The 21,035-nt window shown below is 34.9% G+C and overlaps 5 protein-coding genes across 7 annotated transcripts; 2 read left to right on the top strand and 3 right to left on the bottom strand.

The window, feature by feature from the left end:
* On the top strand, nt 1–20,981 carry LOC120182285 (peptidyl-prolyl cis-trans isomerase CYP57-like). Of its 2 annotated transcripts, XM_039187277.1 has the most exons (11): nt 1–5; nt 16,659–16,878; nt 16,986–17,164; nt 17,252–17,353; nt 17,506–17,612; nt 17,707–17,848; nt 18,177–18,399; nt 19,288–19,327; nt 19,754–19,949; nt 20,234–20,371; nt 20,570–20,981. In XM_039187277.1, exons 2-11 carry the CDS (start codon nt 16,659–16,661, stop codon nt 20,708–20,710), a joined length of 1,488 nt encoding a protein of 495 aa, XP_039043208.1. In that variant the 5' UTR covers nt 1–5; the 3' UTR covers nt 20,711–20,981. The 2 variants fall into 2 exon arrangements, with proteins under 2 accessions (XP_039043208.1, XP_039043207.1); XM_039187276.1 differs by lacking the exon at nt 1–5 and having other exon boundaries at nt 16,545–16,878.
* LOC120182286 (mitochondrial carrier protein CoAc1-like) lies at nt 657–3,309 on the bottom strand. Its single transcript, XM_039187278.1, has 7 exons — nt 2,832–3,309; nt 2,045–2,130; nt 1,745–1,952; nt 1,468–1,600; nt 1,144–1,328; nt 872–1,003; nt 657–796 (listed from the first exon to the last, which is right to left on the bottom strand). The coding sequence occupies exons 1-7, from the start codon at nt 3,021–3,023 to the stop codon at nt 695–697; spliced, it is 1,038 nt and encodes a 345-aa protein (XP_039043209.1). The 5' UTR covers nt 3,024–3,309; the 3' UTR covers nt 657–694.
* Nucleotides 5,158–7,155, top strand: LOC120182287 (cytokinin riboside 5'-monophosphate phosphoribohydrolase LOG8-like). Its single transcript, XM_039187279.1, has 7 exons — nt 5,158–5,429; nt 5,895–5,992; nt 6,130–6,160; nt 6,309–6,408; nt 6,485–6,555; nt 6,639–6,782; nt 6,936–7,155. The coding sequence occupies exons 1-7, from the start codon at nt 5,316–5,318 to the stop codon at nt 7,026–7,028; spliced, it is 651 nt and encodes a 216-aa protein (XP_039043210.1). The 5' UTR covers nt 5,158–5,315; the 3' UTR covers nt 7,029–7,155.
* Nucleotides 8,776–9,273, bottom strand: LOC120182288. The gene has a single exon (XM_039187280.1). The coding sequence runs from the start codon at nt 9,204–9,206 to the stop codon at nt 8,859–8,861; it is 348 nt and encodes a 115-aa protein (XP_039043211.1). The 5' UTR covers nt 9,207–9,273; the 3' UTR covers nt 8,776–8,858.
* On the bottom strand, nt 9,967–14,146 carry LOC120182283 (U-box domain-containing protein 35-like). 2 transcript variants are annotated; one of them, XM_039187275.1, is made up of 9 exons: nt 13,918–14,145; nt 13,676–13,749; nt 13,129–13,250; nt 12,777–12,989; nt 12,447–12,613; nt 12,331–12,407; nt 12,118–12,219; nt 10,521–11,789; nt 9,967–10,355 (listed from the first exon to the last, which is right to left on the bottom strand). In XM_039187275.1, exons 1-9 carry the CDS (start codon nt 14,075–14,077, stop codon nt 10,305–10,307), a joined length of 2,235 nt encoding a protein of 744 aa, XP_039043206.1. In that variant the 5' UTR covers nt 14,078–14,145; the 3' UTR covers nt 9,967–10,304. The 2 variants fall into 2 exon arrangements, with proteins under 2 accessions (XP_039043206.1, XP_039043204.1); XM_039187273.1 differs by having other exon boundaries at nt 12,331–12,613; nt 13,918–14,146.
* Nucleotides 20,982–21,035: the final 54 nt, after the last annotated feature.

Raw genomic sequence — 21,035 nt, 5'->3', positions numbered from 1 at the left:
TCAAAGTTGATTCTATGTTCATTTTTGTCTCTATAGTCATTGATATTTAAAATACAAACAAAATAAATGAAAAAAAGAAACAAATAAACAAATTTGTAAAAGAGTTATTAAACGAGAACATAAACAAAACAAAATACAACCTTTGTGTTCATTTATTAAATGGACATAAAGATTTTATTCATACCCATTTAACTTAACAATCGAACAGTTCATCAAATATTTTATTCATTTACACTCCTAATTTAATACTATTAAATAAATATAAAATTATTAATATAAAACTCTAACTTCTACATATATATATATATATATATATATAAACACATATTGTATCATGTGTGCACACACACATCTTTATCAATTCATGTATCATGTGTGCACACACACATCTTTATCAATTCATGTATCATGTGTACACACACATCTTTATCAATTCAAGGGGGCCTTAGACAGTGCTTTTTGACCTTGTAAACCTATGTATGACTGTGATTGTGATGCAAGAACCATACTATGGCCAACCATATTGATCATGAAAAAACATGCATGTATTTAATTTTCTGGAAAAAAGTGAGAAACAAGGTATTTTATATGGCATCCCAAAATCAAAAGTATATAAAACTAGTTTTCTTGTTGCCAAAGTTCCTTTTTTTCTTTTTTGGAATTTCTGTTGAGCCCATTATAAATCCATCTCTGTTTATCCAGATGATGCCATCTGCGATTTCTGTCGGGGTGGAATCCGAAGCCACACCTTCATCATATCGTACGCCGCAAATCCAATCGCCACCGAAGGAACAATCTGACAACCAAATCCTAACTGTTAGGATGAAAAGTAGCAGATATGTTTGATATGATTGCTGAGTATATAAAATACCTTGATGTAATTAATGCTCAATCCTGCAAACAATTGTCTCCATCCTTGATTATGGACGATAGTAGTAAGCCCATCGTATGTGTTTCTAAATCTTGCGTCACCTGGAATCGTTGAAGACTGAAGACTTCCAACCTGTAGGGCAACATTTCAAAAAATTACTTCTCGGGTGTTCCAATCGTGTTGACGTTATCAAGAAAACACTACAGAAAATATATCAGGTTGAATCAGGCTGATTCAAAACCAGGTTATGTAACCAGCTTACAGCACAATACCTGCATCTGTCTCCTTACGACATCTAATGGGTATGTGAAGGTCTGCCCAAGTAATCCAGCCATCGCTCCGCAAGAAAGATTCATCACGATGGACTTCTGTTGTTCTTCGGGAACATGCGTCTTTATTACCTCATAAATGTAGAACTTTAAACCGGCGTAAGGTAGGATCCCGGCCAGTGTTGGACCTATGTAAGCAAAAAGTTTCATCAAGTCCAAGCATATCTAGAAATGAAAAATTAAGGGTAAATCGAAGCAGCTATAATAAAAGAATTTCAAGATTACATGCTGAACTAATGAAAATCTAAAAACCAACTGCCTACATACCTACACCTCGATATAGTCCACGTAATCCCCCTTCTCTGTAAACACTTGTCAGTACATCTCTTATGCCACTATATGCAGGTCGAGGATATAAACTTTTCATACCAGAATTGAGTTTTGTCCTAGTGTCAACAACCTGTTAAACCGTAAAAGTTAAATGAGAAAGATAAAATTCTTTAAGGGACTAATGGCATGGATGATTTAGTAATTCAAATCCACAACCAGAATCAGCAATTTCATGATGTAATAATTATGGTATTCTCATGGAAAAACTTCCAACCTGATAGGCAAGTTTTGTGCGAGCCAAGTCCAACGGATAAGTGCACAACACCGCTGTTCCTCCAGAAGCAGAGCCAGCTAACAGATCTACAACAGGTCCTGATCCAAAGAAAGTACAGTTATCTAACATCCAACCTCGATACTGCTCGTAAGTCATGAAATGTAAGGCTGCATAAGGAATGATCCGAATAACACTCGCCCCGTTTCCTCTGCAGGTTCAAATAGGCAATTAGTACTTTCCTTTATGCTTAAGGAAGGGCAGAGAGGGGGGGGGGGATGGTGAAATAATCTGTAAACTTACTTATAAAACCCCATAACACCTTCATGCTTTAGTACTTTCCTCAAGGATTGATACACCCCAAGAGATTGGAAACCATCAGTCCTTGTCTGTACAATAAAGAATTTACACTCAATTGTAAGCAACAACGAATGCATGACAAACAAGAAGCAAGTACCAGAGCAACATATATATATAAACACATAATATATATAAATGCATACATTTGCATAAACACATACATATACATAAACATAAACACATACATATACATAAACATAAACAAACACACACATATATAAATGCATATATATACATATACATATACATATACATATGCATATACATATGCATATACATATACATATACATATACATATACATATACATATACATATACATATACATATACATACATATACATATACATATACATATACAATACATATACATATACATATACATATACATATACATATACATATACATATACATATACATATACATATACATATACATATACATATACATATACATATACATATACATATACATATACATATACATATACATATACATATACATATACATATACATATACATACATATACATATACATATACATATACATATACATATACATATACATATACATATACATATACATATACATATACATATACATATACATATACATATACATATACATATACATATACATATACATATACATATACATATACATATACATATACATATACATATACATATACATATACATAGGTGATAGATTATATCAGTTAGCACTCACCTGCAAGAGTATTTTGATCCTTTCTAAAGGTGCAATGGTAGTTTTAGCAATGGCACCAGCAACGCCACCAGCTATTAGCTCTTTGACATAAACAGGTAAACAATCAATCAAGGAAACATCACTGCGAGCGGTCGAACCTTCGACAAAGTCGGCCATATTCGTCTTTAACGTGGAGCCTTGAGGAGAACCCATCTCAAAAACACCCAAACCCAAACCGATTATATTACCAAAATCAATGAATCCGTCAAATTATAATCACCCACCTTGAAGCTTGAAGAATTCTTTATCCCATCTATCTCTTGGAATACAAAAGCAAAATGATTTCTTTTCAAAGGGTAATTTCAATGGCCAGAGAACATCCAGATGAAAGCCAGACAAGTTCACAAGCCGATCCTTTTCTTCGGTAAACCCAAGATACATCCAATAAAAACAGTTTTTCAGTTACAAAACTGAACCATGGGATCGATGTGATAAAAAACTTCGATTACCCTCAAATTCAATCTAGATTTATAAAAGAAGTCTCCTTTAAAGTATCCAAATTCACCACTTTCAGAGCTTAAACAAACCCAATTTGAGATTAATCCAAGGGGGATTAGAAAACGTACAGGAAAAGCAAAAGATAGATAATAAACCAGAGAAGAAGGAAAACGTAAGTAGTGGGTAAAATCAAGAATCCTAAAATATGGAAATTTCCTTAAAGGATTTTTCTGTTCTTCCCCTTCTATCTTCAAAATATCGAATTTTTGTTGGGTTTTTAAGCTTCGGAGGGACTTTTTGTTGGGAGTTTGAAAGGGGGAACTGTTTGACTATAAATATTGCAGTAGAAGTTTAAGGTCGGCGGGATCTTCGAACTTGAAGTCGTAAACCGCGGTGGATAAACACTGTTGTAGGGTACGTTGGCTTAATTTACGGTTCAATATCCTAGGAATTAGGGATACATGAAACTGATCAACTAATTGATTTGCTTGGACTAGGATGTCTTTATCTTGGGATGGGTGGAACTGAATCTCTTCTTAAATGTCCGATTTGATTTTCAATTCAATTGATAATTTTTTAAAATAATTTATAATGATTATAAGATAATATTTATTTAAAAATGTTTTTAAAATTATTTGAATTTGAGTTGTTAAATCTATAGAATAAGTATACATTATCATTTTGTTAATTTTTTTTAAATAATTTTTTTTTATAATTATATCATACTATATATTTTCTTTTAAAAAAAATCTTTTAACCTACAAGTGAGATTAAAAAAATTATCCTTTAATAATAAATATAAATCGACAACTCTAATAATTATTGTCACTAAAGCAATGAGGTAAACTTTTAATATTTTAAACAATTATTATTACTTAAACACGATCAACTAATTTTTTGTTAGACTTGATTATGTTATTGAGTTGATAACTCAAAACCATAAACTTTAAACCCTAAACACTAGACTTATAAATTAATCGAACGAATCCGAATGAGAGTATGTTCATATTTATTTGTTTAATTTTAACTGAACAAATGAACGAACACGAACAACTAAGCGAACAAAAATTTTAGTTCATGTTTGTTTATTAAAGAATGTAAATTGTTCGTGTTCGTTCGTAAAATGATAAACAAGCACAAACGAACATAAAATGTAACTTTTCAACCAAAAAATCTTAAAAGAATATAAATAAATGAAGATAAATATAAATTTAATTAAAAAATGAACATAAATGAACGAATTATCGAACGTAAACGAACATTAACGAAAGGATTTTTGAACATAAATGAACGAACGAACCCTTTGTTCGTGTTCGTTCATTTAATTAAAGGAACAAAAAATATTGTTCACGATTGTTCGTTTAATAAATAAACAAACATAAACGAACTAACCACGGAACGATAAACGAACAATTCGCTGAACGTTTGGTTCGATTACATACCTATACATTTTTTAAAATGAAAAAGATAGAAAACAAAAGAACACTATTCCGGCATTCCAGCTTCATCCTGCAGTTGCTTCACAACTTCCATTGGAGGCGAGCTAAACATACCTAAAAATTTTAAGTTAACAACTAACAATGTCATTAATTTGGACTACTAATAATATAATAACAGCATACGATTAAATTACACTAATTAAAACAAGCGGATTAAGTCCAAAAAATTAACATAATGAAAGGACTAAAGATATAATTTGACCATTAAAATTTTATCACATGTTTTATTTCTGAAAAAAAAATCTAAATATTTGATTTAAGTTAACAAGGTTAAATTGTATTTTATGAGTTTGCTCTCTACTAAGTCTAAAGCCTTTGTTATTAGTTTTATTCCATAATTTAATATATATGATTAAATCCTGAGCTTTCTTCTCGGACAGTTTTCATTGTCAGGAGGACAATTGTCATCTCTTCAAAGGGAAAGGCTATTGCCTTTTGTTTTCTTTAGCAAAATTCAGTGATTTTAGATTGTAATAAAAACAAAAACTGATACACACATTGTTTGTTAATGGAAGAAGAGAAAGCCAGAAGCAAGTTCATAAGGGTGTGTGTTTTCTGTGGAAGCAACTCTGGACATAGGAAAATCTTCAGCGAGGCTGCTCTTGAATTGGGCAATGAACTGGTTTGCCTTTGCTTTTTCACTTCAATATTCTATCTATTACACATTAGTTTCAAAAACAAAGTTTGTGTTTTTGGTTTCAAAAGATGAACTTTTCAATGTTTTAGCATGTCTTTAATGGAGATTGGGATGATTGTTTGAGAGCATTGGGTGTTAGTTTCTAGTGAGAAAGATGGGATTCTTACTGGATTTTGTGATTCTGTAACGGTGGAGTTTGTACATTTGGTGTTTCATTCATGTACTGAGTTGGGGTTGCTCTCTTTGCTGAGTTGACCATCAAAGGTTGTTTGTTCCTTTAATGCAAGTGAGCTGCTTGTAAAAATGGGTCTTTTCTAGTTTTCTCTACCTAGCCTTCTTTGTGTTTTCTATTAATAATCTATTTTAGTCTCCTTGCTTCTATGCTGCAATTGTATACCTTTTTTTCCAACAATTTGTGGAGTTCGCTTACAGGTGTTGTTTTGATCATAGGTGAAGAGGAAGATAGACTTGGTATATGGTGGAGGAAGTGTTGGGTTGATGGGTTTGATATCCAAGACAGTATATGATGGAGGCTGTCATGTTCTTGGGTATGTAAGAAAGTTGCATTAGTGAGCCTATGCATAATGCTTTTTTTCTTCTCTCTCTGCAATTACAAGTTGCAGGCAGCTTCCTTCTTTCACATGAGGTGAATTACTAAGTAAAATAGCCTGTTCTTTACATGCAGGATAATTCCGAAAGCTCTCATGCCTCTAGAGGTATCTGTTCATGTTTAATGTTTGGTGTTGCTCATCGGTGCAAGAATTTGCTGGAATATCTTTAATGCCAATTGTTGTTTTCCTTAGTTTTAAGCATTTATCTCTAGGCTGAGATAGATTGACTGTTAATGCATAGAAAATATGACAGATATCAGGAGAAACATTTGGAGAAGTGAGAATGGTTTCGGACATGCATGAGCGCAAAGCTGCAATGGCTCGAGAAGCCGATGCCTTTGTTGCTCTTCCTGGTACAAGGTTCCTCGGCCTTTGTGAAAGAGTATTGTTTAATGTAACCAGTTCTAACATTGAAGTTTGGTGTTTTAGGTGGATATGGAACAATGGAAGAGTTGCTGGAGATGATAACATGGTCCCAACTTGGAATACATAAGAAAACAGTAAGGAACCATTCTTCAAGATTGAAGAATTAAGCTTGCTAAGTTAATATTTGTTAGTACAGCCTAAATTAATCTAAATGCAGGTTGGTTTGTTAAATGTCGACGGTTACTACAATAATCTGCTCGCATTATTCGACAACGGCGTTAAAGAGGGTTTCATCAAGCCAGGTGCTAGGCATATAATTGTCTCTGCTCCAACAGCCAAAGAACTTATGGAGAAAATGGAGGTATGAAATTTCTGAGAAACATGTAGCGGTACTTGAATACGTAAATTGTGTTTTCCTCGTCTTATTACATTAACCAACCAGACGAGGCATGTTTGTTATGGTTAAATTCTTAGGCCTTGGATTACACATCTAAATTTGCACTTAATTTTGCAGCAATACAAACCTTCCCACCAACATGTGGCTCCTCAAGAAAACTGGCAGATGGAGCAACTTGGTCATTATCCCAATCAACAAAATGCGCAATGAAGCATTGTTGGTAGGTTTCCCCTTCTTTTGTGTTCCTGATGTGATTCATAATCATTGAGTCATGAACGACAAAACTCTCTTTGAATGGGCCACATGTTGGCCGTTTACCGTGTACTTTTATCACCATGTAAAATGATTCTATTAAAATCATCTTAGCTGTTTCTTCACAGACATGCACTGATTTATGGCCAACCAAGTTGCCATTAGACCTCATTCTATATTTATATAGTCATATTATGCTTTTACTACTACTATTACTATATATCAAAGACAAAAGTACTCTGTAATGCAAAAAGTTTATTGCAGAATCTTCAATAAGGTATGGTGAGACGGCCCCACCGTGCCTTTGCTGGGGACATCTTACGAATTTAGCAGTAAAGTTAAGGAATCTCAAGGCATTCCTTGGTATTTAAAGGCAAAATCTGGCTTTATAAGGCATTCCTTCAAGGAGAGGGAGACTAAAGTTAGAACTCAAACCGGTTTTACATTTACTGATATAGGGTAAAGTTGCTTGTTGACAGCTGATTCATACATCTGTTGACAATGTTTTGCTACAAGAATGACAGACCATTGGACCGACTGTATGGCCACGGTCATGGGGTCACCTTTAGGTCTAATCTCTAAAGAGAGTTATATTCCTTGATATTAGTGCTCAAGCAATCATTCCATCTCAGCTCCCACCTTTTATATGTCCCACTTTCTAATAGATTTAAGGTGATATTGTTGGCTTTGGTTCATTCCCTCAGTGGGGCTCAAAGTGGAACATTTTGGTTCTGCATAACTTTTGACAGTGATAAATTCTGCAGGTTTTTGAATGATATTCCCTAGGGTCAAATCCGAGACCTTGCTTAAGGGACATTAAATTCCTTACACTGTTGGCATTACCCCACGCTACCTTTTATGGGGTATATGTTTTGCTGTCATCTGTCATTTCGAAAACAGGAAAATGGAACAGGCCAGCCTATTTCCATTGGAAGTAATGCCACTTCATGGCAGGGAGTGGCCCATATGACTTCTGCTGGTGTGATTCTTGATAATGGATTGTTTTTCCCTGTGGAACATTCACTTCACTAATGGTGAACCTTGGTTGTTGGAGGTGGCTGTCGGATGCCCCAGGGTCCATCTTCTTCCCTCCATTTGCTTGCTCTTAAATGGTTTGCTGCAACCCCAATAGCCATTAACTGTTTACCAGACATACCATGAGTGATTGCAGAGGTTTCCCATCGCTATTCTTCTGCCAAATAAGGACTACGGGGTTAGGGTACCCTATGAAAGGACTATGGGGACCCTCCTTTCATTTAGACACATTTTTTCATCTGAGAATCAGGTATTGTTTTCATATCCAGACATAGTGTTTTTCATTATTGTCCTCTCATTTCTGAGTTTGTGAGTTGATTGTTTCACATATATATTCCTTTCATTAAAGAAAAAGGTGTTCTTGAGTTGAGAAAATGATACTTTTCACCTACAAAAAAAACTAACTCTTTCTTCTTAGTCTTAACATCCTTCCGAGTAAATATACCGAATTTTGGATCAATCCACAAGTAATTCGATGTCCTTTAAGCATGGTTTTAAGGTTCACCAAACACAAAATCCTTCAAAATTTGCCATCAAAGCTCCTTTATATGTTTAGTCGCAAAAGGTTACGCGTATGAAAATTGAAATGTTTTAAAGGTTGGCCAAATTTGAATAACGAGAGTTGTCTTGGTTTGAACACGAGATACAATGTCAACAAAGGCTTAAGTATTTCAAGTCATTTATCATTACATACCTTGGATACAAGCAAGGTCAAGCATAAAAGAAAAGGATCATAACAACTTGCAATAATCATCACCAGCCATAAACAACTTCTGTGTACTTATCTTTAAGCCACCTGAAGCTCCTCCTCAAGGACCCTTTGACCTTACCTTCAACACTATACATCTTATAGCTAGCAACCCTTTTCTTCCTTTGAAACTCAGGGTCACCAAAGGTCCACGATCTTGAAGAAGACGAACCCGAAGTGCTCTTCACTTTCTTCAACTTGAAGTCCCTGGTGTTGGCCGCCATCCGGGACTGTGCATAGGAAACGCTATAGGACCTTAGCTCATAGGAACCTGGCCTTGGTGGTGCCTCCTGGTAGGTATCCAACTTCATCATCCCATTGCCATATGACCTTGATCTGCTGTAATATTCCATTGAAGTCTTTGAGAGATTCAGAAGAGAGAATTCTTTAAGCAAAAGGTGGCCTGGTGGAGGGCGTTTGTTTTTGTAGTTGAGTTTTCTTTTGATCTTGTTGACAGGTAAGGGAAGAAAGTAAGAATATTTAATAATCGTTTTAGTCCCTCTATTATGAAATTCGATTTTTAATATCTATATTCTAATTGACGTAATTTAATTATTCTACCTTTTGTATTGTTGATTAACAGTCCAAATTAATTACTTTAACAATAAAAAACTATTGATCTTATGAATTTGGATATGTTAATTATAAAAATAGGACTAAACTTCACCAAAACTAAACTGAAACGGTTAAAACTTGAATTTCAACTTACTATAGGGACTAAAACCATAATTAGACCACTATGGGATGATAGAATATAGTTTTAATAATTTAAGTTGGTGGATGGTTATTGACTTTGGAGACATGGGAACTGATCGTAGATGGCGTGTTTAACAATTTAACAAGGTTAATAACCCTCGATATTTTAATAGTCAAATTTTATACTTTAATTTAATTTTAAAAAATATTTTTTAATATTTTACTAATTTAATAATTCAAAAAATAGTTATAGTAATTTATGCCAAAAGTATGTGCAAAGATCAACCTTAACAAGGTCACCAACAGCATTGACGTGTCACTTCAACAACCAATGAGATTGTTGACGTGGTCAAAATATCAGTATCATTAATAGGATTGTTTGTTGAAGTACCATATATATCAGTTTGAGAATTTTTTTAAAATTAAATTTGATTAATATAAATGAGTTTTAAGCTTCAAAACAATGAAAATCTTTGATGTTCATCTCTATCTAGGTGCTTAGCCAGTTTATATACAATACATCTCTGTTAACATGGGAGACAAGTTTAGCCCTTCAAGCCCCTTCATTGGATTTTTCTTTGCTAATGATCACCTCTGCAAGACCAAAAAGTTGAGCAGCTTTATGGCTTGCTTTTCAAAAGCAGCTCTTCTCGCAAGTGCCATGTACGTGTTCCCGGTGTCGTATTTGAATAATCCAGAATCGTTTCCTTTCCGTTTTGTTCACAAACAATGTTGGTTCACTCTCATCCGGAACTTCAGTCAGAAGCGCCATCTGGTTCCGAGTTTGCAGACTTGGTCGTTAATTCCTAGTCAATCAATAAGAAATACCATGTTAGAAAACCAGCTTTCAAGAATCATATGTACGTTTTGCATCCATATGGAGATTGTGTAGCAAGTAACTCTTGCTGTTTCCTCTCATTATTCGGCTGGCTACACGTCTAATTAATATGAGCGATAGGTAAGTCTCAAACCTGACTTGGTAATGACAACCTCGAACTTGAAACTGCAGTGCAAAAAGCATCACTACTACTGAGTGCACGGCTAGCGCCACATGTGTAGAATCCTTGGCTATGATCACTGCTGCCCTGTCCTTGGTAATAACCACAACTGTTAGAACCATTATTGCTGTATCCAATGTCCCTTAATCGGTTAAGTTCTGGCACTATAACGGTGGCAAGATCTGGTCTGTCCCTCTTCCTCAGCTCTGCACATTGTATTGCCAACCGAGCATATGATAAAGCCTCTTCAAGTGGCCAATTTGGCACAGCTGGATCAAGTACATCGGCTAAAGTTCCTTTCTCAATGGCCCTGCCAACATGGTGAGCAATACCCATCGCAGGCTTGGCTGTAATAATCTGGAGCAACATTATTCCTAGAGAATATATGTCTGATTTAGTCGTTAGCATGCCTGATTGCTGATATTCAGGATCTATGTAGCAAAAGGTCCCTGCTGCTGAAGTCATGTGATATTGTGTTACACTGTCAGCTACAGAAGGGGGAACTAGCCGTGCTAGGCCAACATCACTAATTTTGCTCACAAAATTGCGGTCGAGGAGAATGTTAGCAGGCTTAAGGTCTCGGTGCACTAGTGGTTCTGGCTTTGATTGGTGAAGGAACAGAAGTGCAGTTGCAATTTCAGCAGCTATTTTAAATCGTCTCCTCCATGAAAGTGGACGAGTATTTCCTTTTCTAAATAGTCTATCCTCTAAGCTGCCATTGTGCATGTATTCATATACCAAGCATCCATACTCGGGGCAGGCACCAAGTAGGAGGACCATGTGAGGGTGTCTAATGGTGCAAAGAACCTCAACCTCTTGCTGGAATTGTCTCTTCCCTTGAGCAGCATCTGGTCTCAGAATTTTGATGGCAACTGGAGTGTGATCAAGTTTGCCTTTATACACAGGTCCATAACCTCCTTCTCCAATCTTGTTTTCTGCTGCGAAACTTTCAGTAGCTTCTTCAATTTCTTCTATGGTGTATTTTCTGTACCGGACATCGTTAGTTGCCAACGCATGCAAAGCTCGATTTTTCTCATCTGACTCTTGCTTAGCTTTATACTCTGCTTGTTTTCTTCTATATGCTTCCATCTCTGCTAGTTTCTGTGCTGCCTCAGCTGCTTCAAGGGCAGCTCTGCATTTAGCCTTCTCCTTCTCTGCCATGGCAAGAGCTGCTTCTCCAGCTTGCCTGGCTTCCTCAAACCTGCGAGCCTCCTCCATCTTCCATTGATGAAGCTCATTGGCCTGCACTCAGAAAAAAAAGTTGACTATGTTTTCAAAATGATGTTCTTGAGAAAAATTGACGAAGCTCCATTTTCAGATTCTTGTGTTCTTGTACCAGTAGTTACAAGAAGAATAACCATCTGCAATAACTTTATCATCTGCTAATTTTTACTTTGTTTATCATTTATTCATCAAAACCATCTTATGCTTATGTATAGAAAATTCCAACTTTCAGACTCCTGAACAAAGTCAAAGTTTTTTTATATTTAAGACTTGGGATTTCATAATTTTCTTGGAAGATATTGTTGATAGAAACAGAAAAGTAGAGAATATGATAGTAGTCGATCACCGTTTTCTTGGCTGTAAGAGCTTCTTTGCAAGCCGAGCTGTACATATCCATGGTTTGCTTAAGTTCAAGCTTTAACCTTCTCATTTCATCTTCTATGTCTTGCTGCAATTCATGGTCATGATCATATTATGGTTAGCAGTTCTGTCATTAAGCCAGTAGTGCTTTACTGTACAAACACATTACATAGGCTAAATACTGAAGGATGGTGCTTACCGAACTTTGTTGAAATGTATCAGAATGGCTGCTTGAACCCACATCGAATTCTAGATCTTGATCAGATATATAAACAGATCCGAGGGAATGTTTTCCTGGAAATTCAATGTCATTATACAAAGAATCTTGTCTAGATGCTGATGATCCTCGGGCTGCATCAATGTCCAATGACATGTTTCCTGGAGAGCTTCTGGGTCTGTCTCGTATAGGCACTCTTGAGGAATTATCAAAGGAATGTCTCTCCAATCCCGCATTTCCAGGTACTCCCTTCATATTATATCCTCTGTTACAAGTAAAACATACAATGTCAACATTGTGCCAGTACGAAAAGAAAAAAAACCATTGGTAACTTTTCGAACAAAGTTTTAAGATTTTGATTGTTTGCCACATTTTCCCCGCACCAAACTTTTAATCAAATATCAATAATGTAACTGAATTTTCCCTACCTGTATCCATCATCTTCACTTTGATCCAATGGAATCTGTGGTGGCATTCCTAGAGGTGCCTTTGGTGGGGCAACGGTATTCGACACAGGTCGTTGTGCTGTTCGCACGTTGGATATCTTACCTTTGGAAATCACATACACGGAACAAAACTCTGGTGCAGATTTGATCAAGGCAGTCGGGATGTCACATTTGAATTTCCTATAAGACAAGTAACTGAACTTTGATGTGTTAGAACATAATATAAAGAAACACCCTGAACTGAACTTTGATGTGTTAGAACATATAATATAAAGAAACACCCTGAACTGAACTTTGATAGTTAGAACATAATATATAGAAAACCCAGAAACACCTTGATATTGCACTCCTGGTTGCTGCACCAAGGACTATGGTGTTAATCAAGTTTCTACTAATGTAGTCCAAAAGTGCTTTAGAGGTATCAGCATCCTCAAGGACAACCTCCTTCATTTGAATCTGAATTTCACAGAGAAATTGGATGATAATTAGCTTCAATTTGGTGAACAAGTTCTTAAGGTCAGGGTCCTCATATTATGCGTTTTATGGTGAAATTATCTTCTACTTTTCGAAATATGTATTTCAATCCTTAAACCAACAATTTTCTATTAGTTACATCAAATAACTTGATATGTGGTGATGTGAATTGTGGCATACACAACATACATTGATATTTTTATATAGATGGACAAATATTATACATTCTTTTCTTCTTTTTTTCTTTTTTGTTATGCTAAAAGTTTGTTCAACCAGTACAAAAATTACCAAGATATATATGTAGAGGGACTAAATTCGTAAAAAGAACATACAGTAGAGGGACTTCCTATAGCATTAGACTAATTCTTTAAACAATTGTTATTTGTTCTTGAGAAATGCTTGCTTACCCCTTTGCGAGCGCAGTAGCCGCGAAAAGGGACGAAAAGCTGGCTTACGTCGTTATCAGGTTCGCATTCACCTTCTGCATGAAAATGACAGAGAAATCAGGAAAAAAAAAAAGGAATGCATGGGGCGAAATTTCTTTTATGGGTCTTTTTCGAATACTTCATTGTCATGGACACTTTTCTTCGAACACTAAAGGGGCAATGACGATGATATAATATGAGAAAACAAGAGAATGGGTACCTACGGTTTCTATTCCTAACGTGGATCAATACGATGAGCGGATTGGAGGTGACGAGATGATCGATAGCCCAACGAACGGCGTGTGAGCTGTTCTTGTCTTTGTCAATGGCCACCGCAGTGGTGTTGGATGGTACATTGTCGTCCGATGAGAAGCGAGGAGCCATATAAAAAACGACGTTGTCTCCGGTAGGGGCGCTCACGGAAATGGTGGTGTTATCAGAATCTGTTCTGGTTGATGACCGAAACAAGTTTCTGCAACCACCACCACCACAAGCACCGCCGTTGCGACCACCAGGGGGCAATGCCACCTCCAGCGCCTGCGATGGCTTTTGCAAACAAAAATTAAATGGGAATGATCAAGGAATGAAAGAAAATATAGGCCTAGTTTTAGGCTTGTTCACCTGGTAACTTAGGTGAAACTACCATGGATCCTCCATTTCCGCCATGGCTTGTTTTAGACAATTTGACCAGGTCCCGTGCCTGTAAAAACTCTGATTTGTGAGAGAAACATGTAGAAATTTGTTGCCTTTACCAACAGCTTTTGCTACAAGCTGAAAGCCACCCTATTCGAAATATATATATATATATATATATATATATATATATTCAATTTCAGTTAATCTCAGCCATTTACGTCATATAATCCAACCGTTCTAAATTTGTATAAAATTAAAAGAATATAACATTGTATAACATAATATTATCCATATATATATATAATACATCATGAGTCACGCATTTAAATACGAGACATTGATACAAGTATACATTAAAAATATTTTATATGAAATATCACGTTTATCAAGACCGCCAAATTTGGACAACTACTTGGAAAATGTTAGAGAGACCATTTATATTGGTTTTGTGAAAATTGTAAGTGACAATAAATCATAGAAGATTGTGAAAGAATCACATCATATTCGGTATAAATACCTATCTAAGAAAAAACTCTTACTAATTGATGTGATTAGATAAAATTAAATTTGATTTTCTTAGATCGTGGAATCTTATATCATTTAGTTTGATTTTAGCCGTAGATATAAATCGATCTAGGTCATTGATTGTGTAAGAATTTTAACTATAAATAGAAAGTCTTCTCACTTCGTTTGTATCTCATTTCATTCCTTCTTACTTTGAAAGAGTAACAATTCTCTAAGTGTTTGTTCTATTCTCTTTGTCGCTTTATTTTTAGTTATTTTTGTGCTTATTGTCACTATTAGTTGTTATAGATTTTACATCCGTCGAAGTCTTGAGGGCTTATAACTTATTCTAATCTTTGGTGAGTTTAAGTTCTTACAAGATGTGGTTTAAGGCTTATCTAGATGTGCAATCGATTAAGAAATTTCTTTAAATATTGAAGGCCGCACATCCTATTAGACCCAAACTCTATGTGCATGATAAATACCATGACCGTCTAACAATGAATTTTTTTAATTTGATTACTATTTTTTTAATTTTATTAGTCATACTATTTAATCATTTAAATGACATCAATCAAATCATATGTCATTAATATATTACGGAAGAACTGACGTGATCACAAATACCCTAAACTAATCATTAAAGAACATAATAAGACCATACAAAAAAAATGATTAAAAATTCAATTAAACAACTCGAACAAAAGGATATATACAAATAAAAATCACTGAAAGATAAATACTATCAACACTAACATAGAAACATATATATAAAAATAACATGTCGATAAACTAGTTTTATTATAACTCAATCATGATTTATCTTTGGTGATTGTGATCGTTTATCAATGAAAAAAGAATCAATTTTAGAATCTAAGATAGAAGTAGATCAATAAGATAACTAAGTAAACACTAATTGAAGAAACGACGTCAAAATTAACCATGAAAAAGAGAAGATACATGTTACAAGAGTTGATAAATAACGTATTATAACAACATATAAAATCATCTACTATTTTTATACGAGAAAAGAGAAAGTAATTAAATAAAATAAAGTAACACAGCTCTGATATATAAAATAAAAATTTGATAAAATCTAAGGCAAAATACGAAAAAAATAAAGGATAAAAAAATCAACTATCAACAATCAATTTAAAATTAATATTAGTGAAAAGTTTTATAATAAAAATATTACTCAAATATCAATACAATAATATAATAAATAACAGTATAAGGACTGAACTATTCGTGACAAAGTTTTTCATGAGCAAGATTAAGGTAATGATACATGTCTTATATATTTATTTAAAAATAAAAATGTACAAAATTAACTAATTAAGTTCCAACATTTTATAATTAAATATCAAAGTGTAAACTTATTGTTAATTGAGCTATCATTGTTTAATTTACCCAAATTAGTTATTCAAGTTTCGTAGCATACGGATTTAAACTCTCGGAAGAGTTTCTTGAGAGTTATTTTTTTCTTTTTTATTTATAAAAAATTATCATTATTTTCTTCTTGGTATATTGAGAGAAGTTGTAATTCATATTTTATTATAGTGAAATTCTTCTACTGTTGCCCGTACTTTTTATTCTATATTATTTAAGGGTTTTTCACGTAAATTTTATATTTTCTTTATATTATTTTTTATTTTCTCAAATTATCGATTGTGATTTTATTTTATCCGAAATATCACAACCGACGTCGCTTAAACCAGTTCTCGTTCCCTACTCGTATTCTAAAAACAAAACCCAGAAAGAAAGAAAAAAAAAATCAATTCGAAAATAAATTTCGACTCCGATTTGAGAATCTTCTTAATAGAAGATGTCGACGGTGTACGTTTTAGAACCTCCGACGAAGGGCAAAGTGATAATCAACACGACATACGGCCCCCTCGATATCGAGCTTTGGCCCAAAGAAGCGCCAAAAGCTGTTCGGAACTTCGTTCAGCTTTGCCTCGAAGGCTATTTCGACAACACAATCTTTCATCGGATTATCAAAGGCTTCCTCCTCCAAGGAGGTGACCCCACCGGTTCCGGCACTGGTAATCCCCCCTTGTTATTCAGAAATTTTTTACTGTAGCCGTTTTAAATTAGTTAGGGTTAGGGTTAGTTGAAAATTTAGTTATGAATTTGAATTTTTTGTTTTTAGGTGGAGAAAGTATTTACGGGAGTACGTTTTCGGATGAGTTTCATTCGCGTTTAAGGTTTAATCATAGAGGTATTGTTGCTTGTGCCAATGCTGGTACGCCGCATTCCAATGGGAGCCAGTTCTTTATATCGTTGGATAAATGTGAATGGCTTGATAAAAAGAACACTATTTTTGGAAAGGTAACAGGTGATTACATTCTAATATAATTTGTTTTATGCTGTAATCCATTCTTGAGTGTTACTAGAACTGATTGTTCGTTTTGGTAGGTTACCGGAGAATCTATATTTAATCTTCTGAGGATAGGCGAGGTAGACACTGATCAGAATGACAGGCCTTTGGATCCTCCTCCTAAAATAAAATCTGTTGAGGTAAATTTTCCTTGTTATGCTTATGTTTAAGTAAATAATTAACAAGATTGCTATGGTGTGATGTAAACAGCTTATTGTCCTTAGTTTTTATTATTTTTGAAGAGGATTATGTGAGGCAGTTTTTTTTTTATACTTTGAGCTGCTTCTTTTAGGTGCTGTGGAATCCATTTGAAGATATTGTTCCGAGAGTAACTTCTAGACCTTTGACCCAGCCTACAGCTGAGGCTGAGAACAAAGATTCAAAGAAGAAAGCTGTTAAGTAAGTATTCTTCTTCCATAACTGAGCACTCTCTTTTGAGCATGTTGAATGCGTTCTTGTCGCTTAAGTTGTATGTTTTACTTGGAGAGTTCAGAAAGCTGAACTTGCTGTCGTTTGGGGAAGAAGCAGAAGAAGAAGAGAAAGAATTGGAAGCGGTGAAGTTAAAGATCAAGAGTAGTCATGATGTATTGGATGATCCCCGTCTCCTAAAGCAAGAAGTTCCTGATAAAGAACAGGCAAGATCGCTCATCTATCTTGATGTGTATTTTCCCTCACCTTTTTTTAATACTTAAATAGATTGTGAAACCACGATAAAGCCAAGTAAATTGAAGCACAGTTTTCTTGTTTACAAAAATTCTTTATCCAATCATTCTCTTTACTACCATTTTCCTCAGTGTGATTTTAATATGGTTATCCGTTAAAGAATTCAAAATTGGTGTCCCAACCACTTAATGGTAAACATAGTCAGTGATGTATTTATGCTGAGTTGCAGAGTGTTTTTTCCGTATAATGAGCAATCAATGAATCTTGTGTCTATATTATTAATGCAACTATTTGATGCAGGATTTAGCTGCTGCCAAAGCTGCTAAGGAGTTGCAATTGTCTGTGAGGGGAGCTCTAAGATCAAAAAGAGAAGGAGATAAAAAAGATGCAGAAGCTGAGTTGTCTGATTCCCTTTATCATAGTGACGACGATGAAGCCAGTTTTGATGCTCGAATGCGTCGTCAAATACTAAACAGACGGAAGGAGATTGGAGATCTCTCACCTAAGCAAAAGATGCAAAATGGTAACTCTTTATTATGGAGCTCATTTGTCTTTTGTGTTTAAACAGAAGTTTGAAATCCCGAACACTATTACACTATTAATTATCATAAAACTAGGCTTTGGCTCAGTCTTAAAATCTCTCCTAAAGAGAAAAACATATATATGGGTAACTATGACTATTCCTTGCGCTACATTTCCAGTTCTGTAATGGTCTTTGGAAATCCTGACGGTAAGGTAGACTGTTATATATGTAGTTTGTTCCATGCATTTTTTGTCACTTGTGCATGAGCACATGCAATTAGGCATAATATCTTCTGAGTTTAATGAAACGTTGAAACAATTTTAGATATTATTAAGAGACAAGTGGAGAAGTATTTAAACTTGTCACCGTCATGGAAAATGTGAAAGAGGCAAGTATTTTGGTTTTGCATGAAATAAATGTGAATGCAAAGTAAAATTTCTGGGTTTCTGCATTTGGTTAATTTGGTATTGATGTTGTTATAACATGTTGGAGAAGTAATGTCTGGAAAAGGATATTCCTGCCATAACAGGAGCTGTTGGCTTTTTAATATTTAGCTCTTGCTTAAATCATCAAAGTGAATCACTATTCAATACAGTTTCGTGGGTAATTAGAGCTATATGTATCATCTAGTAAGGAAAGAGCATTATTAGTCTACACCTTGAAATTTCAATTGGTGTTTATTTAGTGATATGATGCACATGGTTTAGGGTTTAGAAGTTAGAATTTACCCAAATATTTTCATCTACTTGTCAATATTACATATATGGAAATTGGCCTGTTATCAGAGAAACTATTTTTTTTCTAGTACACATCCTTCATTCTCTCTGGTTTATTTATTAGTTAGTGATTACCTTACAATTTGTCTTGACTTTTGGAACCTATGTGCAGAGAGCTCTAAAGCAAATGACGATAAAATTTCTGCCCGGAGGTAAACATCTGAAGTTTTTGTTTTTATTTTTTTTCTTTTCATTTTCTATCGAAAGCAAAAGAAAAAACCAAATAGAACCTTAATTAATCTCTCAAAAGATATCTTGTCGAATCTACCTGTGTAGTAACTACCGTACATATATTTGACATGTATGGCCTGCCAGAAAGTTTCAAAATTACTGAAGTTCGTCATCTGAATAGCTATGCTCCCTTAGTTGTTTGAGTGGTTTTTACTTTTTTCTTTGTTGTGTTAATTTTACTATGGCAATGACTTGACCCATGTTTCTATCCTAGTTTTGTTTTTGTTTCTTTTCAAACATTATCACCTCTTTCTGCCCCGTCCCCCTGATTATTCAAGACACAATCTATTGTTGCCTTTTCCTTTTTGCTCATATACGGCTTTTTTGATGCTGTAAATCTACGCCAGATCCAATGATGAAAGTAGTGATGATGATCAACCAAGGGTTGAAAAGCTGTCCTTGAAGAAAAAGGGTGTCGGATCAGAAGCCAGAGCTGAGCGCATGGCTAAAGCTGATGGAGATTTACAGTTGTTCAGCGAGGCTGAACGAGGACGATTATTGCAAAAACAGAAGAAGCGTAGAATTCAAGGACGTGAAGATGAAGTATGTTATGAAATTTCTGGTTCAATGTTGTTCTTTCCTTCATTGCCTGGGTTTTCTTGTTTGTCTTTGCAATGCAAACTCTCACATGTTAGAATCTCCCATTCAACTCGACTTTTAGCATAGAGCAAGTCATTATGCACCTTATATGTGCTAATGAAACCCTTTTATTGATATAAGAGGTAAAGAATGGTGATAGATCTAGGTTGAAGTTTGTTCCTTTTAAAATTTGAAATCACATTCTCCACACATGTTGGAACTAACTCTACCGTTGTTTGTAAACCTAGGTCTTAGCAAAACTTGAGAAGTTTAAGCAATCTGTTTTTACAAAACCCACTGCTTCTAGCTGTGCGCCTGGAGGTGATGATAACGAGGATTTGTCTGACTGGAAAGCAGTTCGGTTGCAGTTTGCTCCTGATACCAAGGTAGGTTTTCTTTCGTTTGAATATAAACAATTTGATTTCTTGTACTCATATACTATGGGCAGCACCAAATTAGTCATGCCAAAAGCGAAAAAAAAGGAAGAAACTCTGTAGAAACTTTGCAAAATCCCCCCCCCCCCATTTTTTTTTGTCTGAGGCTTTATGGAGTTGATCAAGAGTTGCGCTTGACTCATGATGCAGGATGGTATGTCTCGCAAGGATGATCCAAATGACTACGTGGTGGTTGACCCTCTTTTGGAGAAGGGGAAGGAAAAATTCAACCGGATGCAAGCCAAGCAGAAGCGAAGGGAGCGTGAATGGGCTGGCAAATCTCTTACCTGATCTATTCCATGCCTGATAAAAATGATTTGTTGGTTCACATGATCGCCATCGTTTTTTGCTTCGACAGTTCAGCTGCTGCGGGGATATGGATTTATAAAATTATGCAGCCGAAGTCCCCAAAATTAGACGCAGCCAGCGTCTGATTTTCATCGAAGGAATTAGGTATTGATCAGACCCCAAGTTTTGCTATTATGTCAATACATTTTTTACTCATTTTAGTGTATCTTAGATTATATATTATGTTGTATAAAATTTCATACATTTGTGTTTATTTTAATTAAATTATGAAACATTGTGACAAATTTAAGGGTAAAGTACACCGGAG

The sequence above is a fragment of the Hibiscus syriacus genome, unplaced genomic scaffold (assembly GCF_006381635.1).
Source record: "Hibiscus syriacus cultivar Baekdansim isolate YM2019G1 unplaced genomic scaffold, ASM638163v2 tig00112636_pilon, whole genome shotgun sequence".
NCBI lineage: Eukaryota > Viridiplantae > Streptophyta > Magnoliopsida > Malvales > Malvaceae > Hibiscus > Hibiscus syriacus.
Note: the sequence above shows the minus strand (reverse complement) of the source record. Positions and strands in the feature narration are given on the sequence as shown.